Source organism: Rosa rugosa, chromosome 3, assembly GCF_958449725.1.
Source record: "Rosa rugosa chromosome 3, drRosRugo1.1, whole genome shotgun sequence".
Taxonomy (NCBI): Eukaryota; Viridiplantae; Streptophyta; class Magnoliopsida; order Rosales; family Rosaceae; genus Rosa; species Rosa rugosa.
In genome coordinates this window covers 1,640,806-1,661,927 of record NC_084822.1, presented here as the reverse complement: position 1 = coordinate 1,661,927, position 21,122 = coordinate 1,640,806, and the positions used below count along the sequence as shown (strand labels likewise).

General features: G+C 36.7%; 5 protein-coding genes across 6 annotated transcripts; 4 read left to right on the top strand and 1 right to left on the bottom strand.

Moving 5' to 3' along the window:
• Nucleotides 1-1,065: 1,065 nt before the first annotated feature.
• On the top strand, nt 1,066-4,212 carry LOC133738489 (rac-like GTP-binding protein RAC1). Its single transcript, XM_062166046.1, has 7 exons — nt 1,066-1,331; nt 2,271-2,358; nt 2,448-2,557; nt 2,703-2,766; nt 3,390-3,454; nt 3,585-3,650; nt 3,760-4,212. The coding sequence occupies exons 1-7, from the start codon at nt 1,233-1,235 to the stop codon at nt 3,862-3,864; spliced, it is 597 nt and encodes a 198-aa protein (XP_062022030.1). The 5' UTR covers nt 1,066-1,232; the 3' UTR covers nt 3,865-4,212.
• Nucleotides 4,213-4,985: 773 nt separating this feature from the next.
• On the top strand, nt 4,986-6,001 carry LOC133738585 (ubiquitin-conjugating enzyme E2 28-like). The gene is made up of 4 exons (XM_062166147.1): nt 4,986-5,165; nt 5,264-5,391; nt 5,494-5,598; nt 5,762-6,001. Exons 1-4 carry the CDS (start codon nt 5,096-5,098, stop codon nt 5,903-5,905), a joined length of 447 nt encoding a protein of 148 aa, XP_062022131.1. The 5' UTR covers nt 4,986-5,095; the 3' UTR covers nt 5,906-6,001.
• A 1,922-nt stretch (nt 6,002-7,923) lies between these two features.
• On the top strand, nt 7,924-9,387 carry LOC133735944 (protein FAR1-RELATED SEQUENCE 5-like). Its single transcript, XM_062163385.1, has 3 exons — nt 7,924-8,975; nt 9,076-9,250; nt 9,358-9,387. Exons 1-3 carry the CDS (start codon nt 7,924-7,926, stop codon nt 9,385-9,387), a joined length of 1,257 nt encoding a protein of 418 aa, XP_062019369.1.
• On the bottom strand, nt 9,072-11,871 carry LOC133741212 (uncharacterized). Its single transcript, XM_062169149.1, has 3 exons — nt 11,777-11,871; nt 10,244-10,499; nt 9,072-9,894 (listed from the first exon to the last, which is right to left on the bottom strand). The coding sequence occupies exons 2-3, from the start codon at nt 10,496-10,498 to the stop codon at nt 9,466-9,468; spliced, it is 684 nt and encodes a 227-aa protein (XP_062025133.1). The 5' UTR covers nt 10,499; nt 11,777-11,871; the 3' UTR covers nt 9,072-9,465.
• Nucleotides 11,872-16,880: 5,009 nt separating this feature from the next.
• Nucleotides 16,881-20,824, top strand: LOC133741340 (protein kinase STUNTED-like). Of its 2 annotated transcripts, none has more exons than XM_062169263.1 (11): nt 16,881-17,201; nt 17,526-17,844; nt 17,993-18,066; nt 18,152-18,267; nt 18,375-18,490; nt 18,563-19,087; nt 19,191-19,439; nt 19,515-19,687; nt 19,777-20,004; nt 20,088-20,237; nt 20,331-20,824. In XM_062169263.1, the coding sequence occupies exons 2-11, from the start codon at nt 17,664-17,666 to the stop codon at nt 20,586-20,588; spliced, it is 2,070 nt and encodes a 689-aa protein (XP_062025247.1). In that variant the 5' UTR covers nt 16,881-17,201; nt 17,526-17,663; the 3' UTR covers nt 20,589-20,824. The 2 variants fall into 2 exon arrangements, with proteins under 2 accessions (XP_062025247.1, XP_062025248.1); XM_062169264.1 differs by having other exon boundaries at nt 16,882-17,201; nt 19,524-19,687.
• The last annotated feature ends 298 nt before the right edge of the window (nt 20,825-21,122 follow it).

The window sequence follows — 21,122 nt, the reverse complement described above, 5'->3', positions numbered from 1 at the left end:
TAGCAACTCAACCTCATAGGCATGAGATGGCTGTGAAGAATTACTGGAACATCGGTCAAAAGAATATTTCTATGTGCAAAAATATTTTTCTTGAATAACGGGCCATATCTGTTACCACATTTGGAGTTGTGGTCCTGATTCTTTGTTTATCAAAAAATTTATCTTATGAAACAATTTAGTCTATTAAGTTACCATATATTTACGATGCAACCAAAGATTTTCCTGTCATATAGTCTGATATATTCACTATTTGACATCCGTCAAACATCTGTTTTAACATATTATTTAATTGTACATTGAATGTTTTGTTGTGATTTACAATATGAAATGTAATACACTGAAATATATATATATATATATATATATATATATATTTTTTTTTTTTAAATATTACATATTAGATATTTAGTGAGAACCCAGTATTTGTGAATACATTTCATTTTTTTTATGGTGCATTACCTTAGGATTGAAGTAAAATTAGTTCTTTAGACAATAAGGAAGAAGACAAAGTGAGAAACAAACCAACTAGCAAATGGTGGATGGTGTTACAAGGTAAAAATCTGAAGAGAAAACACAAAAGCATGAACCGTAAGTTGCCAATTTAGGAATACACCAAGAACAGCTTTTTATGATTTACAAACTCACATGCAAACTCTGTTACCAGTTTGCATCATACGCCCACAACCTGTAGTACAGCTACCTCCAATTACATTGCATTTTGCACATTGATAGGGACGTTTAAGACACCCCCACATTAAAACGCAGCATGGCACCAAATTTAATTGCCTAAAATATCCCCTCTCTGTCCCCCAAAAATAGGTAAAACTTTATTCCGAAGACAGTAAAAGAAATTCAAATTAAAAGGACCAGTGGCTGTGATCAGTGATCTTTGAATTTTCAGAAGGATATCTTGAAATAAAAGAAACCCAAAAAGGGTTTTTATTGCAGAGTTACTGGGATAGAAAGAAAAAGGGTTGAAAAACTTTGGAATGGGGCCTTGAATTGAGTCATTTTGGTCACACGGTGTAGCAATACTCTATTATTATAGCTGGCAAGAGCTGGCTTTCTTTAGGCCTAGCCTCCCCATTCTTTCCTTTCAAATCCCTCTGTTTCTCTCTGTCCATTTCTCTCTCTCTCTAAACGTGCTTGGGTTGTGGGGGTTAAGAAACCCTTTCAATCTGAAAAAGGGTTTTTGCAGTTGAAGAAGGAAGAGGCAAAACTGGGTGGAGGAGATGAGTGCGTCCAGGTTCATAAAGTGTGTCACTGTTGGGGATGGAGCGGTGGGCAAGACTTGTATGCTCATCTCTTACACCAGCAACACTTTCCCAACGGTAAAGGCCTCTTCTTTCTATTGCTTCTTGTTCTTTAGTATCAGCAACTGTGAAAGTTTGAGTCTTTGAGGAAAGAAACTGTGAAAGTTTGAGTCTTTGAGGTTTTTCTGTAATTGGGTTTTGCTCAATATGGGTTTAGTGTGACAGTTCTTGTTGCAATTTACTTTGCTTTTGTTTGGTTGTCAAGAAAATTTGGAGAAAGAAATGGCTTGCTATTTTCGATTATGCTTCATGATTTGAGTAAAGAAACAAATTCTGGAAATGACAATTGTAGGGGTGGGACTGTGGGGAGGGTTATTGTGTGTAATTGACGCTAAATTTGAACTTTGATTTTGACATGAGCAGTTTAAAGATTTGTTTTTATTAGATCATGTCTTTTCAAGACTTGTACAATTTGAATATACCCTTCAATTGGCGAATAGATAGATTAGGCAAATCTTCAGTTCTTGATGAAATTTGATCCTTTATGTTTGAATTGTGTTTATCAGAGCCCTTTAATTTTAATCTAGTGGACAATTTATTAAAAGGGTTTTTTGTTTTTTATTTTTTTTATTTGGGTTTGTTCATCTGACTTTGACCCATTCTGTGATTTGTCATTCCTGATCTTGTGCTGATTTGTGTCTCAACTAAGACATTACGCTCAGAAAATATTGCTTTTACAGTTTTTTCTTTTACATTTTCGTTTTAACCTTTGGCTTCAGTGTACAGAAGTCCTTAACAGATCATATGTGCTCAATAGTAAACTTTTCTGGATAGTACCTGGACTATGTAGTTATTTGACATGATGAACTTATTGCAATTTCAAAAAATTATGTCTTTAACTTTGACCATTTTCTAATCAAAAGCTGTCTGTTTGTTTTTGTAAGTTTGTTGATATACGAGGTTGAATTTATAGAGAATGATTGTGATTGTCTTTCTTTTGTTGCCACATGTGAGCAGGATTATGTGCCTACTGTGTTTGACAATTTCAGTGCAAATGTGGTTGTGGATGGGAGCACAGTGAACTTGGGGTTGTGGGATACTGCTGGCAAGTTCAAAACCCCAATATATTCCATCCTCATAGCTATTTATTGTCTTTTCTAATCCTAGGCTTGATGTCTTATGTTTATGGAACAGGGCAGGAGGATTACAATAGACTCAGACCATTGAGCTACCGTGGGGCAGATGTGTTCTTACTTGCATTCTCTCTAATCAGCAAGGCCAGCTATGAAAATGTTGCCAAGAAGGTAAAACTGGCATCAATCACAGAGAATCATTTGCCTCTCTTCCTCCATCTGCAGTGTTTCTGCTAGTGTTTAGAGTTTGATAGGTAGGATCAAGCTTTTCTTTGTGTATTATTTTACTTACTACTTTCCATGTTTCAATGTTCAGTGGATTCCTGAATTGAAGCATTATGCACCTGGTGTTCCAATTATTCTTGTTGGAACAAAGCTTGGTTAGATCTCCACTCCCTTGCTTTACTTTTGCTTTGTATTAAGTTACTTGTGATTACCAATAGTTGTTTGTACTTTAATTGCTCCAATTTGTAGTACTTTTCATTTCCATTATGATTTTATTTTCTTGGCTTGTTGCTTCCTGTCTCGTTATGCTTATCTAAGAAGGTTGGTTGGAACCCATTAGTTGCATAGTCCAATTGCTCCATAATGTAGTACTGTTCACTTCCATCTATTAGTTATGTGGCTTTCTGGGTTGCTTTCTCCTGTACTTGCCAATCAGCTTTTGCAAACTGCAATGGTTCATATTGGTTATTATGGTAAAGATTAGCAGAACTTGTAATAAACTTTGCGTTGATGTTGTGAAACAGTGTGCATATAAGCTTTATCTGATTGAAGCACTTGCTGTGTGATTCAAGGCATTGCAATACCTGTTTTGTGCCTAATGCGTAGGCATGATATTCTTAGTGTACATCTTTGCTGGAGTTGGATAGATAACTGTTCAACCATATGGATAGCATTCTAGAAGTTTCTGTGTTGGATTTGCTTGTACATACTCAAAGAAATGTTCACCTATATCTGACTGTCCTTCGCTTTTAATGACCGCTAAATTTGTTTCATATAGATCTTCGCGATGACAAGCAGTTCTTAGCTGATCACCCTGGTGCAGTGCCAATTACCACAGCGCAGGTATTTTCTAGTTCAACCTCAGTTTATAATCACATTTTTACTTTGTCGTGAATCTAGTCTCATAGAGTCAGCCCAACTAGTAGGATGAAGTCCTAATTTTCTCCATTTATTTGTTGGGTTCTTTTTGAAGGGAGAGGAACTAAAAAAGCTGATTGGAGCTCCGATTTACATAGAATGTAGCTCGAAAACACAGCAGGTTTGTACTTTGTACCTATAAATCAAATTGGTTTAAACCTACTTTGGAATTATGCCATGGTCTCATTACTAATGATGTTTGTGCTGAATACCCCCTTGTGTGAATGCAGAATGTGAAAGCAGTCTTTGATGCCGCCATTAAAGTGGTTCTGCAGCCGCCAAAGCAGAAGAAGAAAAAGAAGAGAAAGGCAAATAATGCCTGCTCCATATTGTAATTGCTGTGTTCAGAACAGTGTGACTAATTAGTCATTTATCCATTAATCTCTCACAGACTGCAGTCACTGTTATCTTTTCCACCTCAAGGAAGCAGCAGCTGAGCATGGTAGTTTCGACTGATAGATGTAGGAGCTCCTTTTACACATCAAGTTCGTTTGCTCTATCTGGCTGTGTTCTGATTGTATATTAGTGATTTGAACTACCTGTTTGGTGAATTCTTTATTTTCTTTGGATTAGATTTCCCTAATGTACTCTATATATAGTACTGATACATTTTTTTTTTATCAAATTCATGATTCTATATAAATGGTAATATACTACTGCAGTCCTCATTTTAAAAGTTCTCATTATTGACTCTTACTATTGTCAATAGTATGTTGTCAGAATTTAGAAAGAACAACTCTCTCATCAATCAATTTGACATGTTTTGCTGCAAAATTATTTAAAAAATTGCTAATTAGGTTAACCATGTTCAGAAGTGTGCTTATGAATAATAGTTGAACAACATAACATCTCTGTAACTAGCTAGTGACGTGGGTATTTTGAATGGTTCAAGAGTAGTCGTGAATATACTTGGTGTGGAAACATCTTTCCGGTGAACCAAAAGATGTGTTTGTGTTTCGTTTGAGAAGATTTTCTATATCTTCTTATACACCCATCGACTTCAAAACTATCCCAGATTATCAAGAACCGACCCATTTGAGCTGGACACGAATATCTTTTCTTTTGGAAGGTGGGGAAGTTGTAGTACCCACTGGTTGGTATAGGAGACGTTCTCATGACATATGATTGGCCTAAGAGGTCTTTTTCACTAAAAATTCTAACCTTTTAGTGAAACCATCAAAATTAGAATCTGTTAACTCTCAGCTTGTTATTGCCAAAATGATCACTACCAGCACTTTGTTATAGCATCAATTTTTGTTTAAGGAGTAATCAAATTTGCAATGGAATACATATATGGTCAACAGCTGTTTACATAAAAGAGAAGGAGATAGGTACTAAATGTGACAGCAAACTTTGTTCTGGGAATTTGATACTATGCCCACTTTCATCAGCCCAAATCATGAATTCAATTCATGCACCTCTCTCCATCTTCATCAACTCTTTAAATACACCCACCACCACATTCCATTTTGCAGGGTGTCAATAGATTGTAATCCTTTTGGAAATCCATTCTAATTCTCTTGAATTTTTACTGAACCCTAGAAACTTGATTTCGGATTTGCTCGAATGGCTTCGAAGAGAATATTGAAGGAGCTCAGGGATTTGCAGAGAGATCCACCAACTTCATGTAGTGCAGGTATTGAAGAAATTAGAATTAGGTTTTTGGTAATTGATTTGCTACTCGTTGTTATTTTTGTGTTATCTTGTAAGTGATTTCTAACGGTAATTATTCAGGTCCTGTGGCCGAGGATATGTTTCATTGGCAAGCAACAATCATTGGTCCAAATGATAGTCCTTACTCAGGTGGTGTATTTGTTGTGACTATCCATTTTCCACCTGATTATCCCTTCAAACCTCCAAAGGTATATAGAGCAAATTAATCTCTTCTACCATCTAATTCCATTTTTAATATGTTCTGGCATGGTGCTTTCTTTTGGGATACTAACAAAAATGTTTGTTTTCAGGTTGCCTTCAGGACCAAAGTGTTCCACCCAAATATAAACAGCAATGGTAACATCTGCTTGGACATTCTCAAGGAGCAATGGAGTCCAGCACTCACCATATCCAAGGTGAAATACATTTGAGTTTTGTATTGTCAAAAGTTAACAAGAAGCTTGAAATGACGTTCTTTTAGACACTAGCACAAAATACATGATCCGGAGTTCCGGACTCTTAGCTAAATGATGAGTAAAACCAATTGAAACTTATAATTTGGAGTGCATGCAACTGCAGGTTTTGCTGTCGATATGTTCACTACTGACAGATCCGAACCCTGATGACCCGCTTGTTCCTGAGATTGCTCATATGTGCAAGAGTGACAAAGTCAAATATGAGTCAACGGCTCGGAGCTGGACCCATAAGTATGCCATGGGATGAAGTGATAAACCCTAAGCCTAAGCTGTATAAGTGATTCATATATATATGCGCCTCCTTTCTTAATTACCATTATTATTAATACATCCAGCTTCTCTATTTCTTGTTGTTAACCTCCGACTTGTCAATTGAGCTCTCTTTGTTCGAAATAAATGGCTGGGAACTCTTTTTGGAGTAAAATTTCAACATGAGTGTTGCTTTCTTGCTTGCAAGAAAGAATTTTTTATGGATGAGAAATGGCAAATCCTGCTCGGTCTTGTACCTTTTATGAATTATGATCATATAGAGTTATAGACATATCTACTAGAAATAAAGTCTGTCTGGTGAATGAATTAATATCCCATCAGCATTCTTAATTCTTGTTTTAGTATGCCAAGAACACCATGGCTACTCCAATCATATGGCCAAAAGGCCCAAAACCCTATAAAACTTCAGAACTCATAGAGTTGGCCAAAAGATAATCTTGTCTTATTTCTTGTCTTCGAATGAATATCTGTTGGACGATATTTTACCGATGCGAATCTCTTCCAAACTGTTGGGGTGCCAAACCCTTTAAATAGTTGGGTTTTCAATACAAGGTTTATGGCATAATTATCTCACTAGCCTCTTGGCATGCACTCCGTGCTTGCCAATTGGCTTTTATAAAACAAATTTAAAAATTAAAAATTTAAAGGAAATTAAACAAAAAGAAAAAAAAATTTGCAGGCAACAAAATACCACTGACGGTTACAAACGTGGGTTTTTTTTCCCTTATTTTTTGTTTGTAATTTCTTGAAAAGAAAATACTGATTTTGTTTATTTACTAATTTAGCCTTGTAATATCATTTTTATTTTTTAAACAATTCAATCAATAAAGGGCATAATAGGAGTTTCAAAAATTTAACCATCATTCCCAACAATTTGCTTTATATAATAGATATAATAGATATAGATCCTCTTAACCATGTCGTGTAACCACCCTGCGAGTGGGCTTGTTTTCCTTGGTAGTGGACATTCAACAATGGCTTGGAATCAAGTTAATACATGGGTCTTTCTAAATGTACCCAGCAAATTTCTATTTAGACCCAGCAAATCAGTTTTGCATTAAAAGACACTTATATCCTCGTACGAAATGACAATAATAGTCATGGTAAATAATAAAAGAAACCATAAAGTTCAAAACTCTTTTTTTCTATTTGTACCCAGCAGTTCACTGTGTTTACGTTGTTACGTTGTTTCTTCGAGCAAAACCTTAAACCCAAATTTCACTTTCCTTTATAATTGCTTCAAGGGTTTAATACGCATGATATTGACAGAGTTGTGACTACAATTATGATTTCGGAGGAGTCAAATAAGGTTTGTGCATTTTGTTTATCATAGAACCAGAAAAAACAATATAATTTTTAGTGCAGTTTATCGCACTTCATTCGGTCAACAAGCACCGAAAGAAGTTAGAATATTCGGCAGCTAACTACCGAAAACATAGGAAAGTTCGGCAGATAAACACCGAAATTTTGTCAAAACTTCGGAGCATAACTACCGAATTTTACTGTTTTGTTCGGGTGACAACCACCGAATATTGGTATAATTTGCGGCAGACAACCACCGAATGTTACTACTTGTCAAATTCTTTTCCTTTTATCTAAAATACTTATAGCTTATTTATTTATTTATTATTGTGACGTCTTTTTTTTTTTTAACAGATTAAATCTGAGTCTATTGAAAGTGGCAATGGTTGGACTAAATGTGTTTTTGAAACAACAAATCAATTTATAACTAGTGAGGTAAGTAGCTTGTAAACTGTCAAGATGATTAGCTTCGGGTTTCCATTCAATTTCAATAGTAATTGTTTGTTTGTACAAGTATTCAAAAGTCGAAATGAATTAGTTAACTGAACTCGTGAAGAAGGAAGAAAGTGTGGAATAGTAGTTGTAATAAGGAGGTCTGATGCTCCAGGGAATTGTAGGTTAAAAAGAGGGCGAATAACTTTTGGTTGTGAGAGAGGTGGCTTTTATCAAAAGAATAGTATAGCCTCTGAATGCATGCAAAAGAAGAAGCTTAATGCCAATCTGAATCCTCAAAAGAAGAAGCGTGAAAGGAGTGGTGGTACAAAGAGGTGTGGTTGCCCATTTCGCTTGAAGGGCAAAAATGTTGGCCCTGAGGATGAGTGGACCCTTGAGGTGGTAAATGGGATGCATAACCATCATGCTGCAAAGTATCCTGAAGGGCATTCCTTCCTGGGGCGATTAACCAAGGAAGAAAATAATTTGTTGGTTGATATGTCAAAGAACTTGGTAAATCCAAAAGAAATATTATACACTTTGAAGCAAAATGACCCACTCAATTCAAGCACTATGAAGACAATCTACAATGCTCGACATATTCAAAGGGTGGTTGAAAAAGCTGGTAGGTCAGAGATGCAAATATTGCTAAACAATTTGCAGAAATACAATTATGTGGAGTGGCATAGGAGTTATGGCACAGAGAACATTGTGAGTGACTTGTTCTGGACTCATCCTGATAGTGTAAATCTGCTACGTGCATTTCCTTATGTTTTAATAATGGATGCCACATACAAGACAAATAAGTTTCGATATCCATTGTTAGAGATTGTGGGGGTGACATCTACAGAATTAACATTCCATGCTGCATTTGCATACATCCATGCTGAGAAAGAGGAAAATTACGTTTGGGCTTTATCTAGATTGAAGAGTGTGATGAATGAAGACTGTCTTCCAAGTGTGATTGTTACTGACAGAGAGCTAGCACTCATGAATGCCATTCGTCGAGTGTTCCCTGCTGCTCAACATTTATTGTGCAGATGGCATATTAATAGGGCAGTGTTGGGAAAATGCAAAAAGCTTGTTGATAACCAAGTGAAGTTTAAAAAGTTGATGCAGGCATGGAACACATTGGTCTTTTCAGATACGATACCTGACTATGAAAGACATTTACATGAGTTCGAGAGAGACTACAAAAAATATGATGAAGTACTAACCTATGTGAAAGGAACTTGGTTGAATGAATATAAGGAAAGATTTGTTGAAGCATGGACGAACAATTATATGCATTTTGGAACGATGACTTCAAACAGGTAATTTTCAATTGATATTTTTTATTTGTTAATAAACTACGTATTGTTTCATATAATTTACTTGAATTTTCATATACTGTTCATGTGTACTTTTAACTAGGGCGGAAAGTGCTCATTCAAAATTGAAGCGACATTTGATGTCTAGTCTGTGCAACTTTGATACATCATGGAAAAAGATTCACGCCTTATTGGTGTTGCAACACACAGAAGTAAAGGCTTCATTTGAGAAAAGTCTTATATTTGTCCGACATGACTTCATGAAGAATGAGTTTAAGGTAATAGTGGGTTTTGTATCACATGCTGCCCTAGATTATATTTTGGGAGAGTCTGAGAGAATCGATGTTATTGGAACTAATGAGAATGCATGTGGTTGTACTTTGAGAAAAACACATGGGTTGCCATGTGCACATGAGATGGCAATTTATAAGGAGAATGGCAGCCCTATTCCACTCGATTGTGTTCATCGTCATTGGAGGAAATTAGATTTGTTTCATTCCCCACAAAGTAATGACCCTATAGATATTCCATTGAAGTCACTAGAGGAAAGATTCATGACCTGGTTACATGAAAGGGACGATGACACCAAGAGACAGGTAAAGAGAAAGTTAGAGGAAATTATGAATCCAGGATGTACAGATATGGAATCACCCTGAATTGGAATACCTAAAATGTTAAAAACATCATCCAATGTAATTGTCATTTCACCAAAGGGTAAGTGAAATGTATTCGTCTCAGGCTGCCACCTCTCACAAAAGGCTGACACAACAACTCTATTACCAATTAAATATGAACAGTTAACTAATGGCCTCAACCTAGACCCATCAATGTAACTCCAAAACTTATGGTTAGTAACATGTTCATCAAATACCCATTGTGTGAGCTTATATGAATGGTTCTGAAGTTTCAACGGATCACGTTCCTGAAAAAAAAAATAAAGAATAAAAACTTTTGTGATACATGAATTGGACTCTTAAAAAAGAATACGAACATAAAAGAAATAAAATGCCTCAATATATAATTGAAGTTTCTTGAGAAAAAAAGGAGGAAAAAAAAAATAACTGAAAGTAGAGTAATGATGTCTAATGATATAACTGTAAATGGTGTCCAAGTATGCTCAGTATAAGTTGCGTATATGATGAATCAGAAGCTTAATCTCATTTATCCAGAAATGGCAAGACCAAAAAAAATAAAATAAAAATTCAAGTTGCATAGTTTTGCTGTTGTCATATAATGAAATGTTATTGTAAGAACAAAGCAACCAATCATACCTTATTAAACCATATAGCAGCTGCTACATGACTTTTAAAGCTCTTCAATACCGATGGATCATGAGGACCTCCCGGAAATGGACCACTTAGAGGCTCATCTGCATCTGTAAAGGGTTCAGAAGCTTGTTCTTCCCCAGTATCAACACCAGCCTCTAGTATACCATCATCCACTACTGACTGAGAAGGTTGAGAACAAAATTTTCTTTTTGTCTTTGAGGTTATGGGGCAATCGTGGCGTTTAGAACCTCTAGCCATACTACAAAATAAATAATAATGTCTATCAGGTAAAGTTGAAAAACATTAAATACCAAAGCAGCTATAATTGTGGAGAAAAAAATAATATATATATATATATATATATATATATATATATATATATATATATATATATATATATATACAAGGTTCTGCAAAGAGTTTAATATCAGAAAATTGGGTGAAAAAACCATGCATGTCCTGGCATCAAGTTTCTAACGTGAATATGTGATAGTGGTACCCTGTAGAACTTTTGAAAATTGTAAATTGGGTAGTGCAAATGATTACAAAGTCAGTGCATGAAATTGGTAGGCAACCATTTTGAATTTGAATAGAACAAATGCTACCAAGGGTCATTGTTAGTACGTTGCATCTGAACTACTTTCTTTCATTCTGCATTATCACATTGTTAGGTGGAAAGATAGGTTTCTACTGCAAGGAGAAGGAAATTCTATGGTAATCTCGACATTGTGTCCTACTCCTACCAGGCTACCTTTGACTTTGACAGTTCATTATCAAAATTATGTTTTGAGGAAATAGCTTTTGATTTTCACATTGCATTTCTCATGAAAAGGAGACATTAATATGTTGGAAGACAGTTATAGTGAGAAACATCAAACGTAAACTATACGTGTACCTCAAAACGGAGCCAAACTATGGCCACAGGTAGAAATGATGGAACATTTGTTTATTCATCATATCATGTTGAAGACAGTTTTGAGATAGAGTTCTGGCATTCCAACATCAGGTAGAAATTTCATGATAAATGCAAAGTGAAAATCAAAAGCTATTTCCTCAAAACAACTGTCCATTCTCACGCACCTAAACCCTATTTAAATTCTCCAGTGTTATAATCATTCAGCTAGTAAGATATAATTTTCAGAAGCTTCTCTAAATAATCATTCAACAGCAGGTTTTGTGTTGACTCTCAAGTGCAAATGCAATGCTAAATAATGCAAACAAAGCCTCGATTCCAAACATTGTCACAACTCAGTTGTAATCAACATAAAGAACTCAAGTCATCAACTTCATTCAAGCATATGAGTTAAAGCATCCAAACAAATACCCATAGAATAAGCGTTTCGTATCAAACTGATCAACTCTCTTATAAGCAAATTGAATTCAAAGCAAAACAAAATTAAACAAAGCAATACCCATGAATCAAAAGAAAATATCAACAAATGAACCCGAGATTCAAATCCTAAATTAAGAAATTAAACTAATAAAGTACTCGTGGAAAGAAATTTAAACCAAGAAGTGAGAGAGGGTGAGAGATACCTTGAAATTCGGCGGGTGAGAGCGAAGGAAATAGCTCAGTGCCGAGTTTGAGAAATACCTTGAAATTCTTGAGTTTGAGACTGCGCTTCTTTTTCCCTACTCGGTGTCGAGTCCGTCCTCTATAATGATGCTCTGCACGAGTTCCTCTCAGTTGGAGAACGAGTTTGGTGCGACCCTCATTGATGTCGAGAGAATCAGGGTTTTGCTGGGTGTGAGGTTTTGGGCGTGAGATTTGGGTGTGGGTGTGGGTGTGAGGTTTTGGGTGTGAAATTTGCTGGGTGTGAGTTAAAAATAAGGGTATTGTTGGAAAAGTTGCTGGGTGTAACTACAAATTCTATTTTTTTACTGAAGGTAAAAATTTTGCTGGGTCTAAATAGAAATTTGCTGGGTACATCTAGAAAGACCCTAATACATCCATCACCAAGAAACCTCAAGGCTTTTGGGTGTACTGAACAAAATTACCAGTTCATCTAATTAGGAGCTTCCGTTAACGTAATTCCAAGGACTATCATACAAAGAGAATGAACAGTTAATGACCTATTTAATACATGAATTGCATCTAACTTAGCAACATCACCTAATTAAGCCCTTAATTTTCCAAAAGTGCCAGCTACCATGCACTGTCACTACCTGTTCCACTAAGAATCAAAGTCGTCATTCTTCATTAGCACCCATTAGCTTGTCACTGACTAATCGAATCACATTAGTAGCTAGGTCTTTGCAATATACTATAAACAACCTGATAATGCATATTACTAATTGCACACATTTGACACCAAATCCAAATGATTTCATTCATGCTATAGTGTTTAATTATGTATATGTGTACGTGTTTGTAATTAGTGTATAGTTTTTTTTTTTGATTAAATAATTAGTGTATAGTTGATTGGTTGCTCACTTGCTTGTAAGCATATATATGGTACGTTGACATTATAATCATTAAAAAAGAAGATTCGTGGGGCATAACTTGACCTACCATTGATTCTCCTTACAAATAATTTCCATGCATGGCTCCAAAGCAAGAAAATGTTGATTGCAGGCACCATGGTCCATCGTAAGTGACCCAGAAACCGTCGGTGGAGAGCAGAAACTAACCCTACTCTTAATATCTTAATTTATCGGAGATTGAGATTATCGAACAAAATCATTAACAATATAACAATTTGATAGTTAAAAATCTCACTACAGGTCTACAACCATAGCGGATCGATGCAAATTAAGCTTCAAGATGAGATTAATTCGCTTAAATGGGATTAGGTTTGTGTTGCACAAATTTGAAATTGATCCAAAGAAAAACTCATTCCAAATTCTGTGAATCAATTGAATCAATTGCCATATTAGTTGATTGATTGCTCTTTCTCTCTCTCAATGTGTCTTATCAGCTATTCAGCTTCTTCTTCTTCTTCTTCTTCTAGACCTGTACCCTTTACCATAATTTTGTCGGATGGTATATTGTGGTGCCACGTGGATGAAGAAGACATCAGACCAATCAAATTGACCGTATATTCAAACCCAATTGTTTGCGTTTTTGTTCTTTTTATTTTCTTTTTAATATAAATTATGACCTGCCAAATGCCAATGTACGTACCACTTATCCAACCCACTATAGTTTTGATTAGTTGCTTTTAAGACATAATTTCACTCACTCGATAATTGTTTACCATACAAACTTAAGGGCAATTTAACAAATTTTATTTTTCTTTTTTGATAGAAATGAATTATATATTATACTCTATACTAAAAGGTAAATTCTAAAACACAGTAAAACAAAGGGCAATGGGATCACAGATATTTTTAACCCTATGAGAGCAGCGCCGCTCTTCCTCAACCCTAGCCCACCGAGGCTAGGCTATCTACCTCCGGCCACCAACAGCCGATCTCTAAGCCAGCCATGGCTCTGGCCATTACACAACAACAAAGGATGGAATATGATGGTGCGGGTTCCGACTCAACACCATGGAAGTGCAGAGCAACCTGATTGCCCTCTGCCTATTGCTTTACCTGATCTGGGGAACCTAGTCTTCTCCGACGAAGGACGGAACAAGATCGATCAACCCCAAATCGAGGCACTCCTTGTCAAGATGATCTCAATCAGATCTGGCGCGGGGTGTTGGGATATGGGCGATCGCATTGGAGGTCTACTAGGATTGCGCCCTTGGCCTCTCCTCCATCATCGATGGCAACCTATTCCAATCTCTTTGTCATCGGACTCATTGAGCATGACGGCTACTGTCTCCTCCACGAGGCCAAGGCTAGGCCTCTCTCAATCCCAATTTGCTGCTGAAGCCCTGGTTTTAATGGGGACTGTGGATCGATCTACTTCGTCCTGGCCAGGGACGTCAAGGCGAGGTGAGAGGCTCCGCTTGGGCGCTGCCGGCGGTGAAGCATGCAGAGATGGAGTGGGGCTCTCGATTGCGGTGGTGCACAGTGGTGGATGGCTCCTGCTCTGGTGGATGGTTTTAACGCTATCGGCGCTGGTGCTGTTGATTTGGCTGATCAAACTCCTCATCCAGCCTTTCTCGTCAATCTGGTTCCGATCAGATTCGATGTTCAATGGCTTGGGCGGGGATGTCCTGATGGTGCAACTGTCTCTATGGTTGCACTTGGTGGTCGTCGCAGCGTCAGGTGGCAGTGGAGTCCGAGGCACGGAGCTGCTAGAAGGTTGCGCGGCGCCGAGATTGGCTGGGCCTTTTGGGCTTGCTTACTCTTTTTGGGACTTGGATGAGGTCTTTGGGCCTTATCTTGGGCCTCATGAGGAATGGGTCAGCCTTCTAGGGCTGACTCTCATTTAGGTTTTATTTACCTAGCCTATTTACTTGTCTTTGTAACATAGTTTATAGGCTTTCTTGAATAAGTGAGCATGGGTACCGTCAAATGATCGGACCTAATCTATGTATCACTGTGGTTTTACCACAAACTCTTTATCTGCCCAGAGATGGTAGAGGGAGGATATGTAATGGTCCTTTCTGGCCTGAGTAATATTAATATATCGACATGATATTTTTCAAAAAAAAATTCTAAAACACAGTTTATTACTATTAAATAAATATTAATTGAACAATTTTACCTCTGTTTGTTGCAGGATTTATATCTCTCTCTCTCTCTAAAGGAGAATGTGAGGTATTGTAGCTTACCAGGTCAATATCGGGGCTATTGTTGATCCCTTGGTGTCCCCTATCTGCTAGGCCGGAAGCAAAGCATTGCCGCCCACCGCACTTATTGAAACCCTAGGTTTTCCACTATACTAGTATTTGAAGTGATCAGATAGATTTACGTTATTTAATTTAACAATTAGTAGCAATGGTAAGTAGGAATGTTTTTTCCATTACGATTAGTAGGAATGTTTATATAACCTATATACGTATAAGATAATGAGTGCTGTCGAATCAAGAAAGAAACAATAAGAAAGTGTTGCCTTCTGCAGGTTGCCAAAGGGAATAATGCCTGGCTAAGGCAGGAAAAATTACAAGTGTTGCCTCCCAGAATATTTAGACCAAATAACATTTAAAAAGTTGTTGCCTGATCTGCAGGTACCATACATGCATATAGTGTATAACCAATAAGAGGTTGATTGGAAGGAACATCAAAACTCGAGACATTGAGCGCAAATAGATAGAAAATGATGGTCCTATGTTGTTTGACCTTGTGATATATAAAAGTGTTCTCAATTTTTTTTTTCTTCAAAGTGAAATCGTCATTGTCTTCAAAACTTCCCATGTTTCTTTCCTATTATTTCAACAAAGAATGAGAATTAAAAAATAAAATGTTTATCTTCTCTACTTTTCTACATACTCTCTCTTCTCTTGTGATATTCGGATCACATTCTATTTTCTTTTTGAAATAGTAAGACCTGTACTAATTAACATGCAACATTTATTACAAGTATTGTTCATATTCACTTGTAATTTAGTGCCAATTGTAGTATAATGATTATTGCACTCAACTAAACCACCTATCAAATGTACAATTTTATGCAAGAGGACATGTAAACCACCTTGTTGTTTATTTTGGTCACTGTCCTTAAGTACGACTCCTCAATATTTAACAATAAGCTTCCTCACACGCGATCTCCCATGCATCAATCTCCACCTTTAAAACTTGTTCAGCTCATGCATCATTTGTTTATTGGAGCGAACACATCTTTAGAAAATTACTTTCATTATTCATTTAATACCCTCGAATTCAAACTAGTGTCCTTTTTGATAGCCTAATTTAAGGAACGAAGTTTGAACTCAATAGATAGGGCTCCCAATGTGATTGGAAATGATAATCCGTTATGATATAATGTTAAACAATTGACAAACATGACTTACATGAATTTCCATTATTGATTGACACTACAGTACTAATAAACTAATTAAGTATGAGATTCATCCAAAAAGTATCCCGGGCAATTAGCGATAGACCACCCACCAAATTATAATTTAATTTGACGCTTTTCTAATATGAGACTCTCAACTATCAACAAATCCTATATATGGCTATCTTTGAAAAAGTATAAATGTATCATAGGCCACATATTTTTTTTTTTTTCTATTAAGTAGTTCAATCTTATCTAGTCCAATCTTAGTTTCTCATTTTCTCACCACTTTGACTATCCCTAAAAATATAAGAAGTGTGAGTAACCAACTGTGTTTGGTTTTAGATGGTAAAGACTTCGGCTCCTAAATTGAGGAAGCACATTTATCTCATGAATTCTATATAACGTTGTATGAATGAAAAAGATGAGTGTGAAAGTTTTATGATAACATTCAGACAATCCATATTTTTCGTTTAGGGAATTGTAAATTATGGCATATGTAACTCTCTAGCATTGATCAACAACCACATTACAAGTTATTTGTGCACAACTACATTTTTTTTTTATGTGATTTTATTTACTATTTACCGCCCTATATAATTTTAGATTTTTAGGCCACGGCCGTCTAGAGCCTCCTGTTTGTTAACCCTTTATAGCCGGTCGAAAGTCGTATGCCTGCCCTGTTTTATCGGCCAAAGCAAAATTACCGGGTTCCTGAGATTTCCCGCGAAATTTGCCGGTTTTTAACGGCCTTAAATGAGACAATTTAATTTCTACTTGTACTGTTTGCAACCAAAACCAAAAAAAGCCTAAAGAGAGCAACATAAAAATACCAGACACACTTCGTCCACTTTTGGCGGGAATTTCACTCTTCTCGCCGACACAATTCTCAAACCCAGCAAAAAGAAAAGCATCTTTCTTTTTCATTTCTGATATTCTTCTTCACAAAACACCCATATTTGAACATAGTTTTTCTGTTTGAACAAAGTAAGATGCTTTTCAATGTTGAATACAATTTCTGGGTGTTGAATTTAGTTGCAGTTGGTAGGCTCATGTTATTTGGCGACTTTTCCTTTTAATAACAAGTTGGAGTTGAATCGAGACACGAGTGGGTTCAAGATTTAGGTACATGTTATTTGTCTCCTCATATTTATCTTTTCCTTTTTGATCAGGTTTCCTTTTTTTTTTTTTATAATCTTTTCCTTTTGATCTTGTGGATTTGCTTATAGTATTTGAATTTTCCATTTGGGTTTAGTTCTCTCTCCTTTGGGTCAAATGGGTTTTGTTTGAATATATAAAACTGCAATATTTAATTGAAACCCGTTGATGGGCGCCATGTATGTCCACAAGTGGCAGCTCCATATATACTGGCGTTTCATTCATTCATTCATTCATTCTTCTTCTTCTTCTTCTTCTAGCCTGAGTGATCATGACGGATTTCTGTTTCAGGGATTGGAATGTTAAGTTCAAGAAGTGAGAAGGTCCAAAATCAGAAGAGATTTGCACAATAAGTTGAGCAAAGATTTGAAGTTATAGACTTACATTTGGAGATTTTGAAACAGAGAGAGATCAGAGGCATAAACAAAAATGATACTTGAGGAGGTATTCAAGGATTTCAAGAAGAGCAAGAAGAATAATAATAAGAAGAATGTGGTCTTGGTTGGGATTAAAATTGATGGCCAAAGCAGAGAGCTTCTTGGATGGGCTCTCGCGAAAGCTGCTGAAGCCGGAGACTGCGTTATTGCGGTTCATGTCTGCCGAAGTTCTGGTAAGTTTTGCAGATATAATCTTATGTTTTATCTAGTTATACTGTTTATAAGATTGCTATGCTTTAGCCAGTGTAGATTAACAGTTCCGCAACGTAACATGCCAGACTATTTGGTAAGATAACATACTCCTTGTGTTAATATGTACAGATCAGTCCGTGAAGGACAAGCCAATAGTGGATAGTTATGTAGAGGCTTATGAAGGGTTATGTAATATAAAAAAGGTTTGTTCATCTTCACTACTCTTTCACTATTCCTGTATAGTTGAAATTTGAGCTTTGATTATAAATTGTCACACTTAAATTTCAGGTAGACCTCATCAGTCAGGTATTGACAGGAAGCTCAATCCGAAAGGCGCTAGTGAAAGAGGCAAAGAACCATGAAACTATGGCTGTAGTTGTAGGCACAAGCAAGCCAAGCCAAGGGTAAGGGAGAGATGTGAAACTCCGGAGGAATGAAGTTGCATTGGTTTTTAGTGTATGTGATTAGTTTTTATTTTTCTCTGATCACTCTAAACATATGACATTTGTAGGTTTAAGGATTCTACGGCGAAATACTGTGCTAAGAAATTGCCTCCAAGCACAGATGTGGTGGCAATCAACAAGGGGGAAATTGTATACAGAAGATGTACAAGTAATGAACAATCAGGTTGGTGTTTTGAGTCTTAGAAAATACATTCTACTAGCTCGTGAATACTAAATTCAGTTTCGGTTATGGTAGGTCTAGCAGGTGATGAGCCAAGGCCAAGTATGAGTCAGATTTATAATTGTATTCCTAGAGGAAAAAGCCAATCTGAATTTGGTGACTCTGAGGCGGATACAGAAACTGTTAAATCATTTTCTGATAAGGCTGAGAGCTCCCAAGCTAGTCCTATGCGTGACAATGAAGACCTGAAGAAAGAACATAAAAGAGCTCGTAACAGATCAGCTTCTTCACTTAGTATAGGAGAGTCAGCAGAGAAGTGCCTCGGATGGCCTCTGCGTAGAGCAAGTTCTGTGAGTAAACAAATCCCGGGCACAAGGAACATGTCTGTGGTGCAATGGGTGATGAGCTTACCAGATCGTTCTCCACAGCAGTCTCCTCAATGTTCAATCATAAGAGAAACTTCCTTTGAAGGAGGTATCAAGAGTACTTCTGACGATTTGGATGCGCTACCGAATGAGTTAAAGAGTCTCCTGAAAACAAATCGTTGCAGATGGTTCAGTCACGAGGTTCTGAAAACTGCAACTTCAAATTTCTCCTCAGGTCTTTAACACTACTTTGTCCTGAGATTGTCCCTTTTGTTCTCTTCTCTATCTTCTTAGGCTCTTAAGTGTTTCTATATCTAACTTAATCTTTTCTTTGACAGAAAATCTTATTGGGAAAGGAGGATGCAACCTTGTGTTCAAGGGAATTCTACCAGATGGCAAGAAAGTGGCAGTAAAGCTTATGAAGTCTTCCAAAGCAAAGTGGAAGGATTTTGCTCATGAAGTCGACATCATCTCCTTGTTGAGGCACGAGCACATCATGCCTCTGCTTGGATTCTGCTCTGAAGAGAATGTTCTAATATCTGTTTATGATTTCTCGCCTAAAGGAAGCTTAGAGGAGAATTTACTTGGTAAGTGTTGAGTACTTTAGTCCATGTGTTTTATTTGCTTGGTAAAAGCTGTCAGAATTTGATTTTGAATTGTAGTTGATGCAGGCAAGAATAAAGGCAAACCTGTATTGTCATGGGAAGTGAGATTTAAAGCTGCTGTTGGGATTGCTGAAGCTCTAAATTACCTGCACAACGAATGTTCTCCACCAGTTATTCATAGAGATGTCAAGTCTTCAAACATTCTGCTGACACCAGAGCTAGAACCACGGGTCAGTAATCATCAGAAAACAAATGGTGATTAATATATGAAGATCAGTAAACTTATGACATTAACTCATTGCTTGCATTTTTGTGACAGTTATCTGATTTCGGCCTTGCAATATGGGGACCAACAACTACGTCTTCCCTGACTGAAAGCACTGTAGTGGGAACATTTGGTTATCTTGCCCCTGAATATTTCATGTATGGAAAAATCAGTGACAAGATTGATGTCTATGCCTTTGGTGTAGTCCTGCTTGAACTATTATCAGGAAGAACACCTATTGGCTCTGACACTAACAAACAGCAAGAGAGCTTGGTCATGTGGGTAAGTCCACCTCCGTAACTCAGTACCTTCTTCTTTAACTTCTTTCAAGTATTTAGGAGCAATGACAATGAAAAAAAATTCAGGCAAAGCCTAAACTAGAGAATGGAGATGTACATGACATACTGGATCCAAATTTCGATGGAAAGTTTGATGAGATTCAGGTACTGAGAATGGTTCAAGCAGCAAAACTCTGCATCACACGCTCAGCTAGGCTTCGCCCTAAAATGAGTCAGGTATGATACCATTAAGTGCATATAAACCAAGAGGTTCTGTGTTAGTATTACAGTGAAGATCCAAGTTTCATGCTCTTTTATTTTCCTCCTCAGATAGTGAGGCTCTTAAAAGGGGATCCAGATGTGGAAACGTACATGAACCCTCCATATTTTGATGTCGAGGATTCAGAAAACCGAGATGACAATGATGATGAAGTTTATCCAAATTCAAGTGCAGAGTTACATTTGAACCTTGCACTGCTTGATGTTGACGATGATGATACAACATCATTCAGTAGTGTGGAACAGAGCAACCGTTCTTGGGAAGAATATTTGAAAGGAAGATGGAGCAGATCATCAAGTTTTGATTAGCTTTTCTTGTACACTCTTGATCTTTTTTCTCCTCTTGTTTTGAAGTTTTGATCACATACTCGTGCGGACATGAACTTAGAAAATCTGTACAGTATAGGTAAAGGAATGTGCCCCTAAGTGTGAGGTGATTTGTAGATGTAGAAGTGTACAGATAAAAAATAAATATAGAAGTGATAGTGTGCAAAGGAAAGTCTGCAGCTTATCAGAACTCACAAGCTGTAATTTTTTTTCGAACATATAGCCTACGGTGCCAGATAGAGGTGAACATTTCTCCTCCACATGGAATATTAATATTAATAAAATTGAAGCAGTTTGGAATACCAAAATTATCAAATTCTCAAAATATCAAGGTGCAGCTAGGCACTATAAAGAAAACAGATTAAGATGAATGCATATATTATTAGCCTACTTCAATCCGATTACATGAAAGACCAATAGTAACAAACCAGACCTACTTGCAAAATGGCACAAGTTCCCCTGACCTATACTTAAAATAGTGTTGCATATGGATAGCAAAAATGATCACTACTAGCA